The sequence below is a fragment of the Heterocephalus glaber genome, unplaced genomic scaffold, assembly GCF_053883595.1.
Source record: "Heterocephalus glaber isolate CG9 unplaced genomic scaffold, H.glaber_assembly_v1.0 deba00000331, whole genome shotgun sequence".
NCBI lineage: Eukaryota > Metazoa > Chordata > Mammalia > Rodentia > Bathyergidae > Heterocephalus > Heterocephalus glaber.
In genome coordinates, this window is record NW_028258142.1 from 35099779 (window position 1) to 35122551 (window position 22773).

Here is a 22773-nt window from a genome sequence, read left to right on the forward strand (position 1 = left end):
TCCATTCCTAGCCCTCCCTTCACCCCCTCCACCCTTCCCTATTTACAAAGACTTTATTTCCATTTTTTCCATTTCTCATCATTTTTTCCTTTCCCTTCTTTCCTTTCCCCTGCGCCTCCCACTACCCCTACCCCTTTGGACCTTTTATTCCTATTTTACATTATCGATTATTCATTCTAATCATTGGTACATTTTAGGTATACAATATATCATTGCAAACTCTGCCCTTGGCTTCAGTTTATCCTTCCTTCATAAAATAATATTATAATTCTCTGGCAAGTGCATTTCACCAGGCAGATTTCTGAGATAAGGCAGTTCTATATTTGTCTATTGAACATTTCAGTGCCCTGCCTTCTATTCAGTTCTCTTAAGCATAACAGTGTGACAACCATGATATTCCTCTCCAGGAGACCATGTGGTGGATTGTGGGGTCAGGCAGAGAGCCAATCTCTTTACACTTCACCTTGTCACTCTGTGAATAAATGACAGTACCCATAAAAAGTGCTTGTCCTTAAGTAAGCACTGTGATCAGTTGTAGAAAGGCTAGTAGCATTCTCTTTGCAAAGATAGAAAAAGGCCATTTATAGGTGCAGAAATTGCTGCATATAATTCCAGCTAGGAAAGGATAGTTTGGAAACTTTCCAAAGAGATCCACATTGCATAACAGAAAGCCACTATGCCAGGGCAATGTCTTCCAGTCTATTGAGGAAGATAAGGCAGGAGAAGGGTTTCCAACTTGTATCAGCGAATAACTGCGAATGACAGAGGCCTGGAGTCTAGTGGCCTAAACAAAATTTAGAATTGTTCTTTTCTCTTACATAAAAGTTCAAAGATAGACCATCCGTGACTAATATAGCAGCTCCAGTGAAGTCAGAGACCTACATTTCTTCAACTTAGTCACTCTAGCAACCTTACAAATAAATAGCTTCCATCCTAAATGCACATTATTCCAAGATGACTGTTGGAGCTCTAGCTATCATGTTCACATCTCAAGCAGAATGAATGGAAAGGAAAGGGGCGAAAGAGCACTCCTTCCAGGAGAGTCAGGCTCTTTAAAAAAGATTTCTCAAAAAGCCACTCAACAATATCTACTTACATATTATAACCATCCCTAGCTATGAGAAGCATGAAAACTGAGTGGATAACTAAAAATCCATGCCACACTACCTGAGGAAGCTTTTATTCTATCTAGTCTGGTTCAATTTGGAAATGGATATCTTCTAGACTTTCATCTACCATGTTACATATATGGTACATGTTTGTTATTCTTCCTCTCATTCCTACTTTCTCTGAGACCTTGCTCTTGCCTTTTCTCTGAGATCTCATTTTTGCTGACTATAGTAAGATTTTCAGGCATATAACTTCTGAACTTGGGGAGAGGGTATTGCTCTTACCCTTCCTCACCAGCTAGTGCTAGGTTCAAGTAAAATCACTGGTCAAAGGGCTTTTGGAAGCTTGACACTCCACACAAGTGACAAAGACATCCTCTTGCATCTTCATATCAGGAGCTACCAGCTCTCTCACTCCTGGAGAGTAGACAACATAGTGCACGTGGCAGTCTGGCAAGTCTCATTGTACATGGTCTCCAAGCAGGGGGCTGGGGTCAACGCCCTCCAGAGGCCATTTCCAAGTCCACCATCCTACATGGCTGCGCCCTTGTCCAGCTGACCACCATGATCTCTTGCAGTTATTCCCTACTATGTATCTGTCACCACTGGGAAGCACAAGGATGCAGCCACGGACAGCCGGGCCTACGTCATACTGATTGGGGAGGAGGATGAGAGCACCAACCGCATCTGGCTGGACTACCCCCAGGGGAAGAAGGGCTTTGCCTGCAGCTCTGTGGAGGAGTTCTACGTTGGAGGCTTGGACGTGGGTGTCATCAAGAAAATAGAGGTGCTGGTCCTAGGGACCCTGCGATGGTGACTGCCCATAGAGAAGGAAGGAACAGGCCACTACTTGGGGTGGGAAGTGGAGGGCAAGCAAAGCAATGAATGACCTGGGGCCCCTATAACATGCAGTACAGGAAGATACAGAGGTCTCCACCATCAATGAGCAGGGTGACCTTGGGTTAGTCACCTACCCCTCTGCATCCCTATTTTCTGCCCACCCAATGGGGATACCCTATGTATTGGCTTGCTATTGCTGTGTAACAGAGTCCCACCAACTTTGTTAACTCAAAGCAACATAAGTGTATGATTGTTCATGGGTGAAGAGTCCAGATGTAACTTAGCTCTGTCCACTTCTCAAGGCCTTACTGGGATGAAAGCCAACTGCATCTGTCCTGTGATGTTTTCTGATGTTTGAGGCCTGTCCCAAGCCCTCTGTTCATTGGCTAAATCCATTTTTTAGGCCTTCAGTTCCCAGAGGCTGCCTGCCGTTCCCCACCATGTAGCTATCCATCTCTGAAACTTACTGGTGTGTTTTTTCAAGGTTGATAAGAGATGATTTCTTCAGCTCCAAACTTCTCTGGCTTCTTCCACCTCTGACTTCCAGACCCTCTTTTAAAGGGCTCAGGTGATAAGCTTACACCTACCCCAAGCCATCTTTTGATTACTCCCAATAATCAGTCTCAAGACCTTAATTAGGTCTACAAAATCTCCTCTCCTTCTTGGAAGGGCCTTCATCCAGTGAATGCCCAACATATTGGAAGAAATACTGAGGATGGGGATGGGGTACAGGACAGGGAGGGGATGCTGAGCAGGGAGGACTTTCCTCCCATCCATGCCCACATCCTCATGGAGCTGGTGTGTCCCTTGCCAGCTGGGCCATGATGGGGCTTCCCCTGAGAGCTGCTGGCTGGTGGAGGAGCTGTGTCTGGCAGTGCCCACCCACGGCACCAAGTACACGCTGCGCTGCAACTGCTGGCTTGCCAAGGACCGAGGCGATGGTGTTACCTCTCGAGTCTTTGACCTCCTGGATGCCATGGTGGTAAACATCGGGGTGAAGGTATGGGGGGAATTGGCTGTATATTGCTAGCAGGGTTGCAGCCTGGTATGCTTGCTGGGCTCACTTTGTTAGGAGTCAGGCGACTCTACTTCCTTTTGGTCTGCTGCTGTGTGATCTTGGGAAAGTCATTTGATCTCTCTGGGCCTTACCCTTCTCATACCATGTGAAAATAGTACTTCTTTTTATGGCCTGTCCTGTGTCACATCTTGGTCAGAACTAATGAGCGTGAACCATCTATGGAAAGCTTTGCAAAGTGACAACTCCACGCAGCCATGCAGGTCATTGTCTTCCCAGGGTGCTCCACCCACAACATAGCACGGGAATAGGGAAAGGTAGCACTTGGGATACTCTGAACCCCCACATCTCTCAGTGCAGTGAGTGTTTTCTACACAAGACACTTCCTCCCTGGAAGAGCCAGGAAGGCAGGAGTTCTGAGCAATGTGCTCCGTATCTAACTGGCTGAATGCCCTGGGATAGATTGTGTGAGTTCACAGGTGAGGGCCAGGCAGGAAACAGGATGACTGGAGGCCAAAGACACACAGTCAGCTGTTGGCCAGGGGTTTCCCATCACCTGGCCCTGAAGGCTTCTCTTTCTCTCTCACAAGTTGTGGGATCAACAGATGGCCTGTCTCTGAATCCAAACCAGTAGGCTCTGTTCCTAAGAGGCTAGACCTGCATGCATGGAAGCAGCAGGAGGACTATGCTTTCTGGACACTAAAGTCCTCTTGGGTGGAGCATGGGGGCTGCCCCCACCCTCATCCCACAGGACAGTGGACTGAACTCTGCGGCACAGGCAGCCTCCCTGTCCTGGACATCTCCATCTATGGTCAGACAGTGGCGTGGGTGAGCACCCTACTCATCACTGGCCTCTGACCCACTTCCAGCCTGTGTGCCACCCTAGCACACAACACACCCCACCCAGGGCAGTGGCATTTCCTCCCAGCCCTGTAGGCCTGAAATCCACCCCATGCTCTGGTTATTCCTGGAACAAAGGAACGCAGGTGTGTCATTTTGGACTGGCCCTGTCCCCACGTCACCTGAAAGCAGACTGGAAATACAGGAGCCCTGCTTCTGTCTCTTTTGGGGAACACACCAACTATATAAAAATGGATGCACCTGTGTGAAGGAGAGAGAGATGGACATGGAAAACACAGGGGCCGGGGGTCAGCCCTCAGAAGCTTGTCACCGCCAGGCCACTAAGACACTCATTTTATTACTTTATTCTTTATGCCTGCCTGGATAAGAGCAAAAAGTGTCAGGCTCTGTCTGCATTCTCAGGAGCCCCTCCTGCCCATCACAAGTGCCCTTGGTGGGCAGTCCAAGGGGTTTTCTTGTAGGAGCTGGCTTGTGGACCCACCCTGCATAGGGCACTTCTGATCTTGAGGCGTCACAGTGGAGACTCCAGATACTGCTAGAAAGGTATCCACCCCCCAGACCCAATGGCAGGAGCACAGCCACTGTGATAACTACCTGGGGTTCTGGAATCCAGGCTTTCTGGGTGGTAGGGACCAGACACCCACTCAGCCGAGATAGGACATGGCAGCCAATGAAGGGAGGGAAGGCCAGTGATGTTCCAAGGAGATAGTCAGAATGGTCTTTCCTCCTTTCCTGAACTTGTAGACTTGCTTGCTAGTCCGCGATCACCTAATAAAAAGGAGCACAGTAAAAATCTAGGAACAGAGAACATTCTAGGTTGTGATCTAGGTGATGCCTCTTGTCACAAGGCTTCCTTCAGAGGAAGATCAAGACAGGGCCTCAGGGAAGGAATCCCCAGGGAGGGCAGCTCTCCCTTAACCTCCATTGGAAACAGACAAAGGGAGTTCACTTTTCTTGGAGTGAATTTTAAGCAAAAGAACAAAATCCCATCTAAATTTTAAAATTAGTCAAACAGACAATGGTCTCACTTCCTAGGGGACTGAAACAGGATCCCCTTAAATGTTACCTTCAGTGGCCCTCCTCACTCACAGACCTCAGGGTGTGAGCTGGCTGTGGCAGGAAGTGGGGACACCAGAACCAGTGCTGTTTCTCGAGGCCTTGCACATAGCAGACTGAGCACCAGGTACCAACATAAACCTATGTGAACCTCGCTCAGCTCTGCCAAGGATGTGCCCGTTTCCCTCAGGGGACGCAGGGGTTGGAGAGGGGGACATCTGCCCAAGGTCAAAGGCTGGGAGGTGGCAGATCTCAGATTCAAATGGAGCTCTGAGTGACTCTCAAAGCCACTGTCCTGCCCCTGTGCGCTACTAGTGTGGAGCAACTGTCAGAATCAATTAACACTCACTCCACCATGTTCCCACTGCACAGTGACCTCTGCCGGAACTGGACTCATCTCTAGTGCTGAACTGGGCACAGGGTGGCCTCCATGAGGAACAGGCTTGGCTCTTCCTCTCCAGCCATCCACACTGGGAGGGCTCCTTTCAGAGAGAGGGTGGGGTTGGAAAGTGCACCTTCTTTCCTAGGGAGATGGAGACATGTTGGGTAGCTTGAAGGGGGAGGCTTAAGCCCAGGGCCCTGTCCTTCTCATGGCAGGTGCTTTATGAAATGACAGTGTGGACGGGTGATGTGGTCGGCGGGGGCACTGACTGCAGGATCTTTATGACCCTCTATGGCATCAACGGGAGCACAGAAGAGGTACAGCTGGACAAGAAGAAGGCCAGGTACCCGGAGGAAGCCCTTCCCTCTACTCTCCACACAGCCAGCCCTCTGGCCTCTGCCCCACACTGCCTTTGGCCACACTGGTTCTGTCACACCTGTGGTGCCTTCCACCACCACTCACCCTGTCTGGACACCTTTCTCTTTCAAGAGCCAGTCCAAACCCACCTCCTGTAGGAGGCCCTCCTTCATCACCATGGTCCATAATGATTCCTTTCTTCCTTCCACCATTCACCCAGGCATGTAAGGATGCTCACTGTAAGGTCTGCAGACTAGCTGATGGTGTGGCATTGTTGGTAATTCCTTGGTTTGTTTCACTGTGCTATGGTAATGTAATATGCTAACTTTAGGGGAAGCTGGGTGAAGGACACACAGAAGGCTTCTATTTTTGCAACTTTTTGAGTGTAAAATGACTGCAAAATAAAAAGCAATAAATTTGCAAAACATTAACAATCAATTGAACATCTAGTATAGGCCAGGCACTGGCTCGGGTGGTGAAGAGGGAGAAGGGCCAGGAAAGGCAAGGGCCCTGGACCCACATGACTCACCAACTAAGGAAAGCAACACACCTTGTCCTTCCCTCACCCCAGGAGGGTTGTTGTTGTCACTCCCCTTCCTCAGGTGAGAAACTGAGGCACAGCAAGGGGACGTCTTGATACTCCAGTCCCACAACCAGTAAGTACCCTGATGGTCTCCAGTCCTACACTTGATCTTAGCCAAAAGGCCGAGAAGCGATCTCTTCAGTCCTAATCTTTGGATTCTCTTAAATCATGATTAGAAAAGATAGTAAGGTGGACCTCCTAAAATACTTATTCTCGTGCCTGTGCCTGGCACCCCAGTGTGGACAGTCCAGGATTTGTATTATTTTTCCGAGTCCAACCATCAAAGCCCCAATGTCCCCAGCACCTGCCATCGTTACACCAGAGGAGAGAGACTCAGGGCCCAGGCCTAGGATTTTTGAAACCCATCCATGGGCACTTTCCATTGAACCACCTGTGCCCTTCCATCGGTGGGACAGCAAGCTCTAAGCTGCCTTCTTTCCAAGTTCCTCATCCCTCATGCTCTGTCCTCCCATTGAGGACATTCGCTGGGTACTTCCTGATCTCCCCTAGGAGGTGATGCTGAGGACAGTGAGACTGGAGGTGATGATGACAGTGATGGTGAGGGTGATGATGGTGACGAAGCAGTGACAGCAACGAGGACTCTGAAGCTCTTGGGGACCAGGCAGAGATTTCTTCCCGTGGACAGAGCAGCTCAAGAGAGCATGATCTTTGTTCTTCCTCCACAGCTCCTCCTGGGGTCTGGTGGGAATAGTTTTTATCTACTTCCTCTTAGCACTTCTGCCCTCCTGCTATGCACCTCCTGTTTCCTCCCAGGATTCTTCCCCAGATCAACCAGCAGGGGCGATGACCATGCAATGGCTGACATTTACTGAAATTGCAAAACTGTCAATGTTGTTAGTGCTTTTTAATCTACATTAACTCTCAACAGCCCCTGGAGTCTGCATGGTTATCATCTCCACTTTACAATAAGGTGCCAGAGACCCAGGGAGATGAAATAACTTGCCCAAGGTGACACAGCCAGTAAGTGAGAGAATTGGGATTTGAACTCAGGCAGTTGGGGGGAATAAATGGAGATCCAATGAGAACAGAGGTGTTTATTTAGAGCTTGGTATAGCAAGGAGTCAGTCACCATCACCAGGCGTGGCAGGGGCTCAAAGGCAGACTCTTTAGAGTGAAGCATATATTTGTGGCACTGTGAGGCTGGAGGTGCACAAGGAAGAATCAGGTCATCCTGTGAGTGCATTCACAGGAACAACTTAAGGAGGCCAGCAGACACTGACTAGGTCCTAATCATCCTGAGTCAACTGCCATAGAGGCCATGGCTTGGGGGGCTCTATTATCATGCATGCTCTGGCTACTGAGCCTCTGCGCATCAGCCCCTTATAGCCTTCACCTTGGTACTCCAGCTCTAATCTCCACCCAACTCCAAATTCCTGGGTCTTCTGGCTGATTATCTCACACTTGCCTTCCACCTTTTTTTTTTTGTACCAGGGATCTAACTCAGGACCTTGTGCTTGCAAGGCAATCAGCAACACCACTAAGCTAAATCCCTGGTCCGCCTTCCACCTTATTTTATAGATGCCCAAGATGTTAAATGCTGGTGGGAGAGATAGGCATCTCCTCTCTGGTAGTGTCTAAGTTCCAAAAGAACATTGCTTGGAATGTTACTCATCATTATAAACACAACCATAGAGTCAATGCTTCCAGGTACCTTGTTCTTTAAAGGATGTTTTTCTGAATGCAGGTTTATTTTATAAGGGCCAGCATTTCTCAGTCACCCAGGTCTGCAAGCCCAAACCCTCACCCAAGCCATATTTGGCTTTATTGCATGTCTGTGTGTGTCCGGATGATGCGCCTGTATCTCGGGGTCCTTATTAGGGGTGTCTGCACCTTGCCTAGGAGACTTGGAAAGAAAGGCCCACTGGGCAAGTGTCACAGACACAGCTTACTCCTATCCAAGGCAGTTGTTTCCCTGAGAAAAGCTGAGGGACCAGGATGGAGCACAGGGAGAGAGAAGGCGTGGCACGCTGGCTGCTGCAGTACCGCTGTGGTCAGATGCTGTCCCCAGAGGCCGGAGCTCAACACTGGCCGTAGCAATGCGCTCAGCCCCTCTTCCCAGCTGAAGGCACAAGTGCACCTGAGTAAGTTACCAAGGAAAGCAGGCCTCTGACCCAGCAATGTCTGAGACCAGGAGTAGTCAGCTCCCACTTGGCAGCACTTGCAGTCTCAGCCCCCAGTGGCTGTAGCCCGGTTTTAAAACTATGTCTTATATCCAAGGGAGCATAACAATTCTCATTTGAACCGCCTCTTCAGGGCCACCTGCACTGCCCCAGGGGCTTATCAGCAGTAGCATCTGGAATCAGTCAGCAGTCAAGCAATCAGTCACCATTGAAGGTCGCTTGTACAGGTGGGACTGTGGGAAGAGCAGGAAGGAATAAAGATAGCGCATTTCTGAGATGATGAAGTCATTCTGCAGAAAAATAATAATAGCAACAAATGCAATGTTACCTTCTATTTGCTACCATTTTACAGTTGTCAGTAGCATTACCTAAGATGAGCCTGCTGTGTTCAGTCATGCAGATTGCACATAGAAAAATGTGAATGATACCTTCTAGAGTTGTACAGTGTACAGCCTGCCCCACCATTCATGGTGGCCCTGTCACTCACAGACTCTCATTTAAAGCTTTTCAAGTATAAAATTCTTTTTTGCTTCTGGAGTTGATTTTATATTCTTCTGGTCTTCATGATAGTTTTGTGGAATTGCAGAATTAGTGTCAGTCTCCTCAGACTACAGATGAGGAAACCTCCTTCCAGAAAGGACTGCAACTGTTCAAGGTGACTGTCAGAATGAGATCAGAACCCAGAAGTAGTAGTGCTTGGCTCAGGGCCATTTCTACCAGTCAAACTCACTGAACCCAATCCTTTGTGAGCACATTTGAGTGCAAGAGCCAGGCTGTCGGGGAGTTGCTGGGAGCAGACTAGGGCTGAGCAAAGGCCTCATCGTCTCTCCTTCCCCCACTGCTGGCTCTGGCTGTGTCCGGCTTCCCCTCTTTATGCTCCTGCTCCCTCCTGGCCCCCAGGTTTGAGCGGGAGCAGAATGACACCTTCATCGTGGAGATACTGGACATCGCTCCATTCACCAAGATGCGGATCCGCATCGACGGCCTGGGCAGCCGGCCCGAGTGGTTCCTGGAGAGGGTGAGTGTCTGGGCCCCACCCGCTTCTCCTCCCTGCTTTGCTGGATTATCATTGGGCCTCGTTAAAGCACCAGTGTTGCTGAGGAGGGCTGTGCCATGAGCCTCACTGTGATCCAACTCACCCTTGGCATGACTTCATCAGAGAATACTCTTTATTAATTTGTGTCCAGTGAGGGTGGAATCAGCTGCTGGAGCCCAGGACTTGAACTGTCAACATAAGCTGGACACCTTGGAGTTTGGGAGGCCTGTGGTGGGCTTCCTCTGGGACTCGAGTTAGGGAGGTAGAGAACAGAGCAGTGAGAACTGACACAGTGAAGTTGTCACGGTGGGTGGGAAGACAGGTGGGCTTGAGGCCCCTGCATTCCCGCAGGTCAGTGGCTGCCTCTTTCCATCTCTCCCTTCTGCCACAGGAAGAGCCTGAGGCTGGCCACCCGCAGCCCAGCTGAGATCCCAGTCTCAATGCCAGGGTACCAAGACCTCCCCCCACAGTACCCTGGGGGTTCTCAATCCCATCTCCACCCATGCTTCCCTGGTACATGTGTGCTACAGACTCAGTTTCCACCAAGGGAAGCAGGCCACTGCACCTTCTTGGGACCTATCTTTTGCAGTTTGCTGGCCTCCCTCAGCCTCGTGGGGCCTTGAGCTCCAGGCTGCCCAGAGAGGTGCACTAACCCTCACTGCCCTGGAGCAGAGATGAGTTTTCTCAAAGCTTGGGCCAAGCAGAGTGTGTTTTGATGGGAACTAAGAGATACAAGGGGTCCACTGTGCTTTCTATGTGTGGCCCAAACCTGGAGGCCATGGCCGCCAAGAGAAGCCTGGCCTGCAGCCCCCCAGTCACAGCAAAGACAAGGACTAATGACACAGATGAGACTCCTGCAAACACAGCCTTGATGTCACACTAGCCCTGGGTTCCACAACCTGTGTGGTGCCGGCGTCAGGCTGCCTTCCTTAGACAGTTGTGTCCTGGGCCTACCATGACAAAGGACCACGGGCTGGGGACTCGGGACAGCAGGACTTTATTGTCTCACAGTCCTGGAGGCTGAAAGTCCAAGATCAAGGTGTCAGTGGGGCCACTCCTTTGGGAGGCATGAGAAAAGATCTGCTCCAATCCATGGTGCCTGGGCAGTGGCAGAGTGGCCCCAGCCTTCCCACGGCACTCTCTATGGTCCACATTTCCTCGCCTGTAGGGCATAGAAACATTGGCAGTATTGGATTAGGGCCCACTCTACCGATCTCATCTGAAGTGATTACACCTGTGACAACCATTTTCTAAATAAGGTCACATTCTGGAGGACTGAGGGTTAGGACTCCAGCAGGACACATTTGGATGGGTAGGGTGACACAATTCTACCCATAACATGAGGTCTTCCACTTGCCTGCCTGGGTTAGTCTCTCATACCTCATCCACCAAAGGCCATATGTCCTTGGTCCCCTTAGGCGCTTCCTCTCCTGTTCAGACATTAACAGATTTCTCTTGCACTGACAATATGGTGCCATACTAAGAACAATCTGGCGACATCGTCAGTTCACTGCTCTCTGGGGTTTATGGCTGACAGTGGCTTGGTTAGTCTGTTTTTCTGAAACTTGCTCAGGAGACACTTCCATCTTTCAGAGGCATTTTCACTTCCTACTTCCTCCAGGTGAAAGAGTCACTAGGGGGCTTTTAAACCCTGAAGTCTGGTCACAGAGCTCCCCTAGGGTCTGAGACCTTGAATCACTGTAGTTCAGGAGTGGCTGCACTCAGTGGAGTGGGTAGGAAAAGCAAGCACGTTCCTGCACTGGTCCCTCCCCAGATCCTGCTGAAGAACATGAGCACCGGAGACCTGACCATGTTCTACTATGGAGACTGGTTGTCACAGCGGAAGGGCAAGAAGACACTGGTGTGTGAGATGTGTGCCGTCATTGACGAGGAGGAGATGATGGAGTGGACATCCTATACTGTCACAGTGAAGACCAGCAATGTCCTGGGTAGGTCCCTTCCCACATCCTACCACCCTGTCCCCCATCCTCAAATTTTGGCTCAGTACCTGATCTCCAGCTAAGGCACTTCTTCTCAGATGGCCATCTGAGAGCTACTCAGTCCACCATGTGTCATGCTCTGCCTGGACAGAGTATCTCCTCCCAGGGACCAACTGGGGTTCTTCCCTACCCCCCAGAGAAGTGAGGAAGAATATTTTTGGGGAGTCTCATCTGTGCTTTTAGAAAAGTGAAAGGGCTTGACCCAGAGCCCTCTGTCTTCCAGCTGCACCTAGCTACCTCTCAACCGGGCTGTGCATTTTGGAGATCCTCAGGGTCCTTCCTACCCCTAGATGGTGGGCAATTGTCTACTGTGTACCAGCTCTGGTTTGGTATCTGAGGGTAGAGATGTGACTGTCATGGAGTCTTGCAGGTCTGACATTTGGGTGTGGGAAATTCAGTGCTGAGCAGCCTGGCTCTGACCGGTGCCAGCCCAGGGCCCTACCAGGGAGCCCAGAGCAGGACAGGAGTGAGGCTCATGGGGACTTCCCAGAGGTGATGCCAAAGCCAAGTCCAGAAAGACAAACAGAAGCCACTTAGGCAGATGGAACACTCAGAAGAAAGGCTTCCAGACAAATCCAAGAGGAAAAAATAAAAAGCCAGTGTCAAAGACAGGAGCTCAGAGGAAACCCACTTTGTGTAGCCATCAAGGCAATGGCTTCTACCTACCTTCCCTGTGCCATGCCTGCTCACTGAGAGCCATTGCAAAGGATCTAGCAAACTCATCCTGGCTGTAAATGACTACTGAAGGATTCCCTTGTTGGCCGTGGTAGCATAGGATTTTAACAGAATCATTTATCCAAAGAAATGAAGGTCTCCTGATAGTTTCTCAAGCATAAATAATGGTCAATAAATCCAGTAAAATTTGTTTTTATCTTCTCCCTCTCCTTTTTCTCCCCATAATAGCCCCTCCCGTCATTCTTTTTGTTAAAAGTCCAAGTCCACATGCTTTCATGCCTCTCTATCCCTCAGAGTGTACTCTTAGAAAATAACTGCCAAATTCACACATAACATCAGGTGTGTGTCAGACAAGCCCCACAGGGCCCCTCTTCCAAAGACATTTGCATTTATTTATTTAGTGGTACTGGGGATTGAATCCAGGGCCTGTTTTTTAAAATTTTGAGACAGGGTCTTGCTAAGTCACTAAGAAACCAAGGTTGGGCCTTACTCACTGTCCTCCTGCCTCACCATCCCGAGTAGCTGGGATTTCAGGATACACCACCACACTGGGTTAACATTTGCTTTGTACCTGGACACTACACATACCTCTGTTTGGCTTAATCAAACAATACGAAACTCTAGTGAAGAGTGTCAACCAAAAGTGGACTTGGGGGAGTACACACCTTTAGGGTTTTTCCTGAACCCAGCTCATGCATAAGAAAGCCTGTAAAGCCAGGCTGCATGGCAAGCCTTTTAAGTTTGAGAGCTTTTTCCCAGAAATAAATGCATTTTTGTGCTAAAACTTTCACAGTTGTATGACTCCAATTAGGCCAACAGCATTTGGAAGGCACAAAGAGAAGGTGCATTATAGAATTAGAAACCTTGAATCCCTGGATACTCACCAGTCCTTTGTGACCTCTCTTCTGGCCTGTCAACTCTGCACTCTGCACATCTGTCCCATGGCTCCTCTGAGGACCTGGGAGCAGAGCCAGAGCAAGGGGGCTGTGTGTCTAAGACTGGCACCGAGAGCCTTCTCTTGTGGACCCCAGGAGCAGGCACCGATGCCAACGTGTTCATCATCATCTTTGGAGAGAACGGGGACAGCGGGACCTTGGCCCTGAAGCAATCAGCCAACTGGAACAAGTTTGAGCGGAACAACACGGACACATTCAATTTCTCTGACATGCTGAGCCTAGGCCACCTCTGCAAGCTGAGGATCTGGCATGACAACAAAGGTAGTTACTGCTTCAGGCAGGGGTAGTGAGAGGGCAGCCCTTGGCCCTCCAGGGGCCCTGCTTGCCTCCCAGGCAGCATGGTGACTATACCTACTTCACAGGGCAGGAAACTCAAAACAGCGAATTGGCATCATTCTAACAATACTATCAGTTAGAGCTAACACTTCTGGGCAGATCACAGGGATGAAGCTTAGCTCTTCCTGCTTTCTCTTGGGTGATTTGTAGCTGCTTAGCTCTTCCTGCTTTCTCTTGGGTGATTTGTAGCTCTTCATTTTTTATGATGTCACAACAGAAATTCTACTTAGTTCAGACATAAAAAATTAGAGATAAGGGGCTGAGCTGGGGTAGAGTGCTTACCTAGCAAGCATAAGACTCTGGGTTCCATCCCCTGCACTGCAAAAAGGAAGGGGCAGGGAGGAAGAAAGGAAAAAGTACAAAGAACTATCTTCCCAAATTCACTTCCCATGGATTTTCCGTAAAGGATTATACTTGTTTGTTTATAATTGTAAGCCTAAAATGGCTAAAATTTATTTATAAAGTATGAAACAGGGTAGAGACCAAGTGAGAAATTCATTTTTTAACTTCAAAGTACATAAAGAATACTTCGTCATACCTGTAACTGTGATGACATTGATGTTCTCAACATTTCTTTGATTAGCACTTGGCTGTCTTTCAGCCCTCTCTATTTTCTCTGGTTTTCAGCCTGTAAGTTCTATTTGATGTATAAGAGTTGAATGGTTCATTATATACCAAATTTCACTTCTACAATGCAGACTGCTTTCCTAACTCCTCTCTCTTGACTTGTGCTGAAGCAGCCTCTGCCCTGCTATCCCCTCAAGGCCTTCTCTAGTCTGTGCTCTGTGTCCCCCTCCAGCCTCCAGAGCTGTCCTGATAATGTGTTTCTTCTCACTTCCCTCAGGGTCGCTAATGAAACCCAACTCCAGTTGGCAAACACTTTCTTAAAGAGGCTGCACTGTTTTTGCTTTAACATGGGTAAAGTAGTCAAAATGTTTCCCCTAACACTGAATATACTCAGATTAGACATATAAAAGTCATTGTTCAAAAAAATAAAATAATGAATACTTTCACAGCATTCCAGTTTTCAAACTGCCTGTGCATCCATTCAGTCTTCCATATACCAAAAGTGTCCTGTTGTGAATGGAACTCTGTGAAGGTTACAAACATTTGATTTTTTAAAACACTTTGTGTTTTAACAAAACACAACATCACATTATTACATTGTTATCCTTCTTCTACTACCAAAGAATATGGAGGCCTGGGGTGGTTGGAATGTCTCAGGCCACACGGGAAGAAAGGGCATAGCCAATGCTAGCTGTAGGGCTTCTAGAGCCTGTGCTGTCCACAGCCCATCCTGGCAGTCACAGCTGGCACACGGTCACCTGCTACCATGCCAGAGGCTCAAACTGGAAGATGAGAGGCAGCCTTCTCTGTCTCTGTTTCCTGTGCTCCCCAGTATGTTTATTGTCAGAGTGCATATAGAGTGGAGGTGGTCATATCCAGAAAAAGGTGCAGTGGAAAGGGACTCCTCTTCCTCACCTGTCCACTCAAATGGCATCCTGAGTCCATGTGAAGAACCATACCTGTAAAAATTTTCAATTCCCCTTCATGAAGAAGAAAACAACACAAAGACCTCTGAGCTTCTCCTCCCACTGTTCACCATGATTGTCTTAGGACCAGTAGTAGAGTGGCTGGTGGTTGAAAGTCTGACTGAACAACAATCATCATATTCATCATATTCATGATGATTCTCATGGCACAGACACTTCTCAAAAGCAAGGTATGCCTCTGCCAAAGGCACTCAGCAGTGGATCTCTCAGTCAGGACAAGTGTGAATGCACCAAGCCCTTTGTGTGTGACACCACTGGCCTAATTAGAGGGAACCTGATAGAGGAGATTAATGGGCCTGAGCAAAGGGTTTGGGGTTGGAGCACAGTGGGGAGCAGAATGGGAACTCTACAATTGTTAGCTCCCCAGGCCAGAGAGAGCTAAGAAATACCACATCTTTTAACTGTTCTTCCATATCCTCTACCTTAAAAGCAACAGAACAAAAGGAACCACAATGCTGAAAGGAAGAAATACTATTCCCAGGCAGCCTAAGGCATTTCATCAGGTTCAACCACAGAGGGCACAGGGTTCCCAGCCCCCTGCCAAACAGGCCACAAAAGTGTGTAGGGAAGAATTTCATGTAGGCTAGATAATCTCCCTTTTCCAAGAAGGAAGGCCATGCCAGGGCCATTTACAATATGACTGCTTCATTTGAGGGTGGCAGGGATGGCCAGGAAGACTGAGGACATCCAAGGTAAAAACTACACTTTCCAAGACATCATTTAACAGTCTTAGGGCTCCATGGAACTGTCCGGGGTACTGACTCCTCCTCTGATTGCTGTTGACTCTGGGACTCTTGGGGGCTGATTATTCTCAGCCTGGCCTACTATAGACACCTAGATGCTTGGCAAGCTGGTCCAGCTTACCATGTGTTCCACCCTCAGTTAACACATAAATGGCAGAGGAATGCTGATTCAAGATTAGAATTCATCTTCGTGAGTCCTGCCTGCAAAGGCCTCTGTCTCCAGCTCCTTCTTTTCCCATCCCAAGTCCCTACTAACCAAGCCCCTTGCTCCTCTTCTGGGGCTGCCACACCTTAATGTTTGCCCTCACCTTCCACCTCAGGATGTTTCTCATGAAAAACCTTCCAGAGTCCTCGGAAGCATTCCTGCCTCCATACCATCCTTTCCTCCAATCTAGGAAAGTAGCTTCTTGTGTATTTGTGAAGAAGTTTAAAAGGTCATGCAGTAACATTTCAGCAGTCAGGGATAATATTTGTTTCCAGTGATGTCTAAGTTTTTTCCTTTCTTGGTATTTTCCTCCTACTTAATATGACCTCTCCTTGGAAAACATGAGCAGTTCAGGTCCTTTATAACTGCAGCCCTAACAATCCCCACAGTGTTTATATTGACATTGCTTAATAAGTCAAGTGCAGTTGGTTCTAGTTATTCACAGTAGTCATGCATTATAAAGCTACTGTGAATACTGGATTAGTAAATACTGAGCCATTGCTCCTACGGGAGATACAGTGTTGGGTTCCTGTGAGTCTCTGGTTAGAATAACAACAATACATAACCTTGTTTTATGCGTGTGTCTGCTTGAAGGCATCTTATTTAATATACATTGTTCATTTGTTAACACTGAACTCAGAACCAACAGCACTGTAACTCATACCTGAAGGAAACTTACTTAACACATATTTTCTCTGAAAAGTACAGCCCAGACTTCTTGTATTTAAAAGCACTAAGAAGCTCTTTAGCTTGGGGCTAAGTGTTACGTTTGTAGGCCATTTTTAAATAAAGAACTCGCCAACAAAAAGCACAAAAAAATTTGAAAATCTTGGTGCTAATTGGACAGGAAAAGAGTACATGCTTACAGTGTAAGAGCTGAGGCAAGAAGGTGATGTTGCCTCGTTTGGCCTTAGCTGGGAACTTGTGCACCAGATGACTCAAATTTTTCACCATTCTGTATGTGTTCAGGAATGACCACATGAATATTAATTTGAGGCTTACAAATAAATTTTAGCAAATAGGAAAACCCACAAATTGGTAACATACAGAGGATCACTCGTATGTATTGAGATCTTACCATCAAGCATTGTAGTCAGAAGAGGAAGCAGTTGGGAAGTTTTTTGTCATCTTGAGGCAAGCTTGTAGCAGAAAAGCACATTTATTAAACAAAGTAACTAATTTAAATAATTATGAGTCTCTAAAAAGGAGGTCTTGGGGTGCTAGACTGAGGACTTAAAGAAAATCTCTCTGAAGAAATGATCTTTAAACTTGAGACTTGAGGAATAAACATGAGAAGATATTCAGTGAAGTGTGGTGACTGCTAAAAGTGAAGGAGCACCTCTGAGGTGGAGTGAATAACAAGTATAAAAGCCCTGAAACAGAAGAAATCTTGATAAATGCCAGAAAGCTAAGAAAAATCCAGAACAACCACAAAATAGCAAATGGAGTTAGATGTTAAGACACCGACAGGAGTAGGCCATGTATGATATGGTAAGTCACTTCAAAATTGGGTCTTTATCCTAACTATATGGAGAAACAATCAAAGAATCTAAGAACAGGAATCACTCAGGGAAGATCATTGTACAAAGTATGGGGAATAAGTTAGGTAGAGAAAAAATTGAACATCTTGTAGCCAGAGGATCTTAAAAGATTAGTGGGAGAGGACAATGTTTTTGCAGTATGAGGGCAGGAGTGAGAATGGAAAAAAGGTAGGGAGATTTGAAAAATATTTAAAGCAGAGGGGAGGATGCTGGTGGACTTTCTTCATCTTAATAAGTTTAATTTGAAGGCTTTGGAGATATCCAAGGGTTGTCCAGCAACAGTAGGATCAAGACCTCAGGAGGAAAACTAGTTGGAAGATACTGACCTGAGATGTTAATCTAAGAGTTGTTAGCATAGACACCGTATTGAAGCCACAAAATAAGAGTGAATCAGAGTCCATAGAAAAGTGTGACTTATGGAAAATAACAGTGACCCAGAGCAGATTCCCAAGAATTCCAGCATTTAAAGTTAGATAATGAAAGGGAAGGAAGAGGGAAGTAGAATTATCTCTACACAGTATGCTTCCAAACTGAAATGTGTTCGGGCAGGAGGAACTCGGGTGTGGACTCTGTAATGCCAAGGTTTGTTCACTGTCCATGAAATCTCAAGATGTGTTATATTGTTGCCCAACTCCAAATTTTCCTGGACATAAATTTAGTAGACGAAACGTTAAATCACACTTGTTTTCAGATAGCAAAACAATTCAAAATATTTAAAATGATTTCTTCCTGGCTAATTCTTAGAGTTCTTTGATGAGAAATTTTGTTACATAGCTAACCATTCAAGTCATTGTCATAGACAGGAGGGAGAGATGAATGACCTTTCATCATTCATGGATTAGTGCTTATCAGACAAAGGTGTTCTTTACTGCCTCCTAGGTATAGACACACATACACACACACCTGCACACACAATGTCAGGGAGCCTTTCTCACCTAGCCTCACCCTCTTTGCTTTCTGGAACTTCCTGTAATGTACAATTGCTTTTTGATTCCTAATATTCTAATCCTTCCAGAGAATGGTGAGGTACATTCAAGTCTGAGCAACAGGGACTCTCTAAGATTAACTATTTCCCTTCAAAAGGTTTTCTTCTATTCACTGTCTTCTCTTTAATAGCTACATTAACTTTGAAGCCAGTCCTTGCTTAAATTTCACCCTGCATGAAATCACACATCTTTTAGCCAAGCTAATAGTTGTTCATAAGTAGATACCCAAGAGATAAATGTACTCCTTGCAGTTCTCTTTTTATGCTAAATTCTTGTGTATCCGTAAAAATCCAGACTACCTACTGCCTTCTTCAGGAAGCTCCCTGCTTACCCCAAATGAGTTTAAATGTTTCCTACTTTGTGCTCCTAAATTTTTCTGCTCATATCTTTCTTTGTAGCACTTACAGTGCTGAATTGTCATTGTCTTGACAGTTACAACTGGCAGACTTTGAGTCTCTCAAGGGTAGAGACTTATTTGATTGACATGTGTAGTTTCAGTGCCTTGTACATAGTAAAGTTTTTAATAATAATGTGAGCGAATTAATAAATTGATGCCAAACATCAGCTCATAGCAGCTTCTGTATCATAAATGAACAACTTCAGAATTCTGAGATTTTCTAGAATTTCATGGAGATCTCTTTCCAGATCTTTAAGTGGTCTCCAGATGTAGCACATCATATCTGACACTCTTAGTTAAAGCACATGTAATTCCCCAACATTAGGAAAACAATCCTCCTCATCCCCAAATTCTTGCCTACCCAGAACCTCAGAATGTGATCATATTTGGAAATAGGGTCTTGGCAGATGGAATTAAAGATATTGAAATGAAATAAATTGTCCTAGATTTAGAGTGGGTCCTAAACTCAAAGATGACTTGCATCTTTATAAGAATATGAGAGAACATGCAGAGATGGAGGAAGGAGACCATGTGAAGAAGTCAGGGATAGAGGGGGAAACAGCAGTTACCAGCTTGGGAAACCCAAGGATTGCTGCAGCTATCAAAGTTAGAAAGAGGATTCTTCTCTGGAGCATCCCTTCTCACATCTTGATCTTGGACTTCCAGTCTCCAGAACTATAAGGTCCTTTTGTTTTAAGTTGCCAAGTATGTGGTAAATTTAGTAGCTGCCCTAGGAAAATATTACATCAGGGAAGAACTTTCTGGAGAGTACTATAGATTTGCCTAGGGTCTCAATTGTCATATCTCTGCAGAAAAGAATCTCTCTCAGGATTCACTGCTGGATGGGAAGATATTTAAAGCCACTTTACCAAGGTAAAACACATAAAATCCGAATGCAGTCCTGTCAGAAAGTCTAGTGTCAGTGAGGTTAAGTACAGCAGTTTAAAGCACAATGAGGCTGGTGGCTCAGAGTCATAACACTCAATGCAGTGTCAATTAATGACCTGTTTGGCAAACATGCTGCTCCCAATTCTCACAGCTGGGGTCTCCATAGCCCTGAAATAATTTTAGTGGTAACTGGGACACAGAAACAAACTATTTTAGTCATGAAAAAAGGAAAAGCCTAGAGCTAATTGGCATCATAGACAAACTTCTGATCCCACTCTGGACTTGCAATTTAATTCCAGCCACCAGGACTTCTGTCTTGTGACCTGACTCCTACCATACATCCTGCCATTGTATCTCTCTGCCTATGGGTAGAAAACCCTCTTAAGTACTCCCTCTCTAATTGAACATTCTGCTCGTTGCACTGCCTTACTCAAACCCCTTCCTCGAACAGTCAGCATATATGTAACTACCTTCTCTCTCCTTCACTGACTATCAACTCGACAGGTACCATTGCCTTGTGCATTGTTCTTTCCCTGATGCCTATCACATTGCCTTTGTTATAAAAGGAATTTAATATATCTTAATAGAATTTAATTGTACTCCTGTTTCAGGCTCTCAGATTCTTTCCTGTCTTTTCATGCCTTAGTCATAGGGAACTCTGTTTTCTCCAGAATCAGTGTCCTCCTAAGTGCTGGTGCTTTCAAAAATGGAGTCGTGGCCACAAATCCCAGACTTGTGACTAAGTCTTCCAACACCAGCTGCACTTTCTCCATGACACTAATTGTGCACACATCTAGACGGTCTCAGTTTTCTGGATACGTTTTTCTATTATACTCTAAAACCTGACAGGCAATTAGCCAATCCCTTCTATCTCATCACAGTCAAAACCATGAAAGAAGAGGGAGGATGTGCAGCATCATGGACAGCTCCAAACAGCTCCAACTGGGCAGCTATTTGCTATAACTATCATTTAGATGTCAGACTCTCCCAAAAGATTAAGACCTCATCCCAAGCCCACCTTAAATAGTCAAAGATTATCTAATGACCTTGGCCCCATAACAACTCTTGGTCTTAAAGAAATCCTGTGTCATTAATGTGATCCTCTTTCTCTTTAGGCAAAGAAACAGGCCTCTTTCTCTCCAGCCAGATTTTAGGTCTGAAAGCAAGATACCATTGAAGCTCAGCAGGGAAAGGAAGATTTCTATATCCTCACGGAGACCACATGGCTAAGATAGTGGGGTCATAAGAGGAACACAGTCTTGGTACCATGCCCAGCTTTCTCTTTATAGTAAATTTCTCTTTCAGGGATGAAGGTTTAAATGTTAATACAAGCCAAGACCACTATACATGTCTTTAAGCTCTCTGTGTACCACATTTTTTTCATATTTAGTTAAAAACATTTTCAGTTACATTATGCTCCCCTTGCATAGAAATTTATAGACAAATATAGTTTGCTTGAGAGTCTTCCACAAAAAAGTTGATAAGTCCTGAACAAATACCATACAAAGAAGGTTACAAATGTTCAGCTAAAGCACAGAAATCTCCTCTTTCCCTAAATCTATCTTTCTATTTTTTATTGTTGTTTAACAAATTTAACAAACGTTTTTAAAAGTTAAAGCATGCACAAAAGTGAAGAAAATCATATAATGAACTTATCTGTACCCATCACCCAAGTTCAACAGCTATCATGATTTGTCATATCAGCTTTAACACATTTTTCTTTTTCTTTCTTGACTTCTTTTTGTTTGCTAGAGAATATGAAATTAAATCTTAAACTTTATGTCATTTAATCCCAAACATTATATATATATACACACACACACACACACACACATACACACACACACACACACACATATATTTTGAGACAGGGTCTTGCTAAGTTGCTCTGGCTAGGCTCAGATTTGTAATCCTCTTGCTTCAGTTTCCCAGAGTGCTAAGATTACAGGCATGTGCTACCATCCCTGGCTATATTTCTTCTTTTAAAATGGATATATTCCTACAAAATCATGCTGCCATTGTCACACTTAACAATGATTTCTTTGCATCATTAAATTTCCACTTCATAAAAATTTTCCAACAGATGTAATATATAAATTTCCTAAAATTGTATGAAGTACACAGGATATATGTGCATTTTCTCCATATACTGAAGAAATACTGTATACTCATGTAATATGAAGGAGGCAGAAGTCTCACTCTCACTGATGCTAATCTCGTATAGCACACAGAGAAGCTGCCAGCCTGGTTGCTCCATTGTAAATTTCCTTTGTAACTCTTTATCGAATGGCTTCATTCAGTGATGATCAATTAGAATTACAAATGTGATTTTACAATTCTGTCATTTCTTATCTACTTACTAACTGTAATTTTTCTTTAAAAAAGATCACCCCTAAGGCTATTTGATTACCATGAAATATAATTCATAGAGGAAAATCAAGATAAATGATTAACTCTCCCCCTTGATTCCAAATACCTAGATAGTTTTAACAGTAGTGAATAAATGATAAACAGAGTGTTTATTTTCTAATTCATCTTGTTCTTCTTGCTTCCTCTAGTTAAATTAAAGCTCTGGCAAGATGAAGTTTTTTTAAGCCATGAAGGAATTGATATATTTCCATTTGAATAATACAAATTCATAGAAACATAAAGGACCCCACAGATCATCTATTTTAACCCCCACATTGAACAAGTGAGGAAACTGAGGCATGGAGATATTATATTGTGTTCAGTTCAGTGGATATACTGAGACTAGATCCCAGATCTGCCAATTCAAGAGTCTCACCCAGATGATGATACACCAGTGATAGTGTTTTTAGAAAGCTAAATATCTACATTCTTTTATTCCTCCATAGGTAGGGCATTGTGATGACTGTTTCACTTCAAACCAAGAAGAAATGTGAGTTACCCCGATGAACTGTTAGCTTGCCACAGGTTGTTTTAAAGAAAGGAGTTGCTTGGTGAAGTGAATCTTTCTATTGAAGAATTCTTGATAGTTTGCATTGGAATAAAGAACTGATTGTTCTCTTTTGAAAGTAAAAGTAATATGTCACTTCCATGTCTACTGAGTCCTAAGTCCATAACCCTGTACTATAATTAAGAGGTATCAGACA

The 22773-nt window shown here is 45.5% G+C and overlaps 1 protein-coding gene across 1 annotated transcript in view; it reads left to right on the forward strand.

The window, feature by feature from the left end:
* The window catches only part of Loxhd1 (lipoxygenase homology PLAT domains 1), a 179955-nt gene that overhangs the window by 141481 nt on the left and 15701 nt on the right, over positions 1-22773 (forward strand). The window contains exons 32-37 of the mRNA XM_087189273.1: positions 1688-1896; positions 2764-2949; positions 5479-5606; positions 9245-9362; positions 11155-11329; positions 13087-13272. Coding sequence (XP_087045399.1) covers positions 1688-1896; positions 2764-2949; positions 5479-5606; positions 9245-9362; positions 11155-11329; positions 13087-13272 — 1002 coding nt within the window. The remainder of the gene's footprint in view (positions 1-1687; positions 1897-2763; positions 2950-5478; positions 5607-9244; positions 9363-11154; positions 11330-13086; positions 13273-22773) is intronic.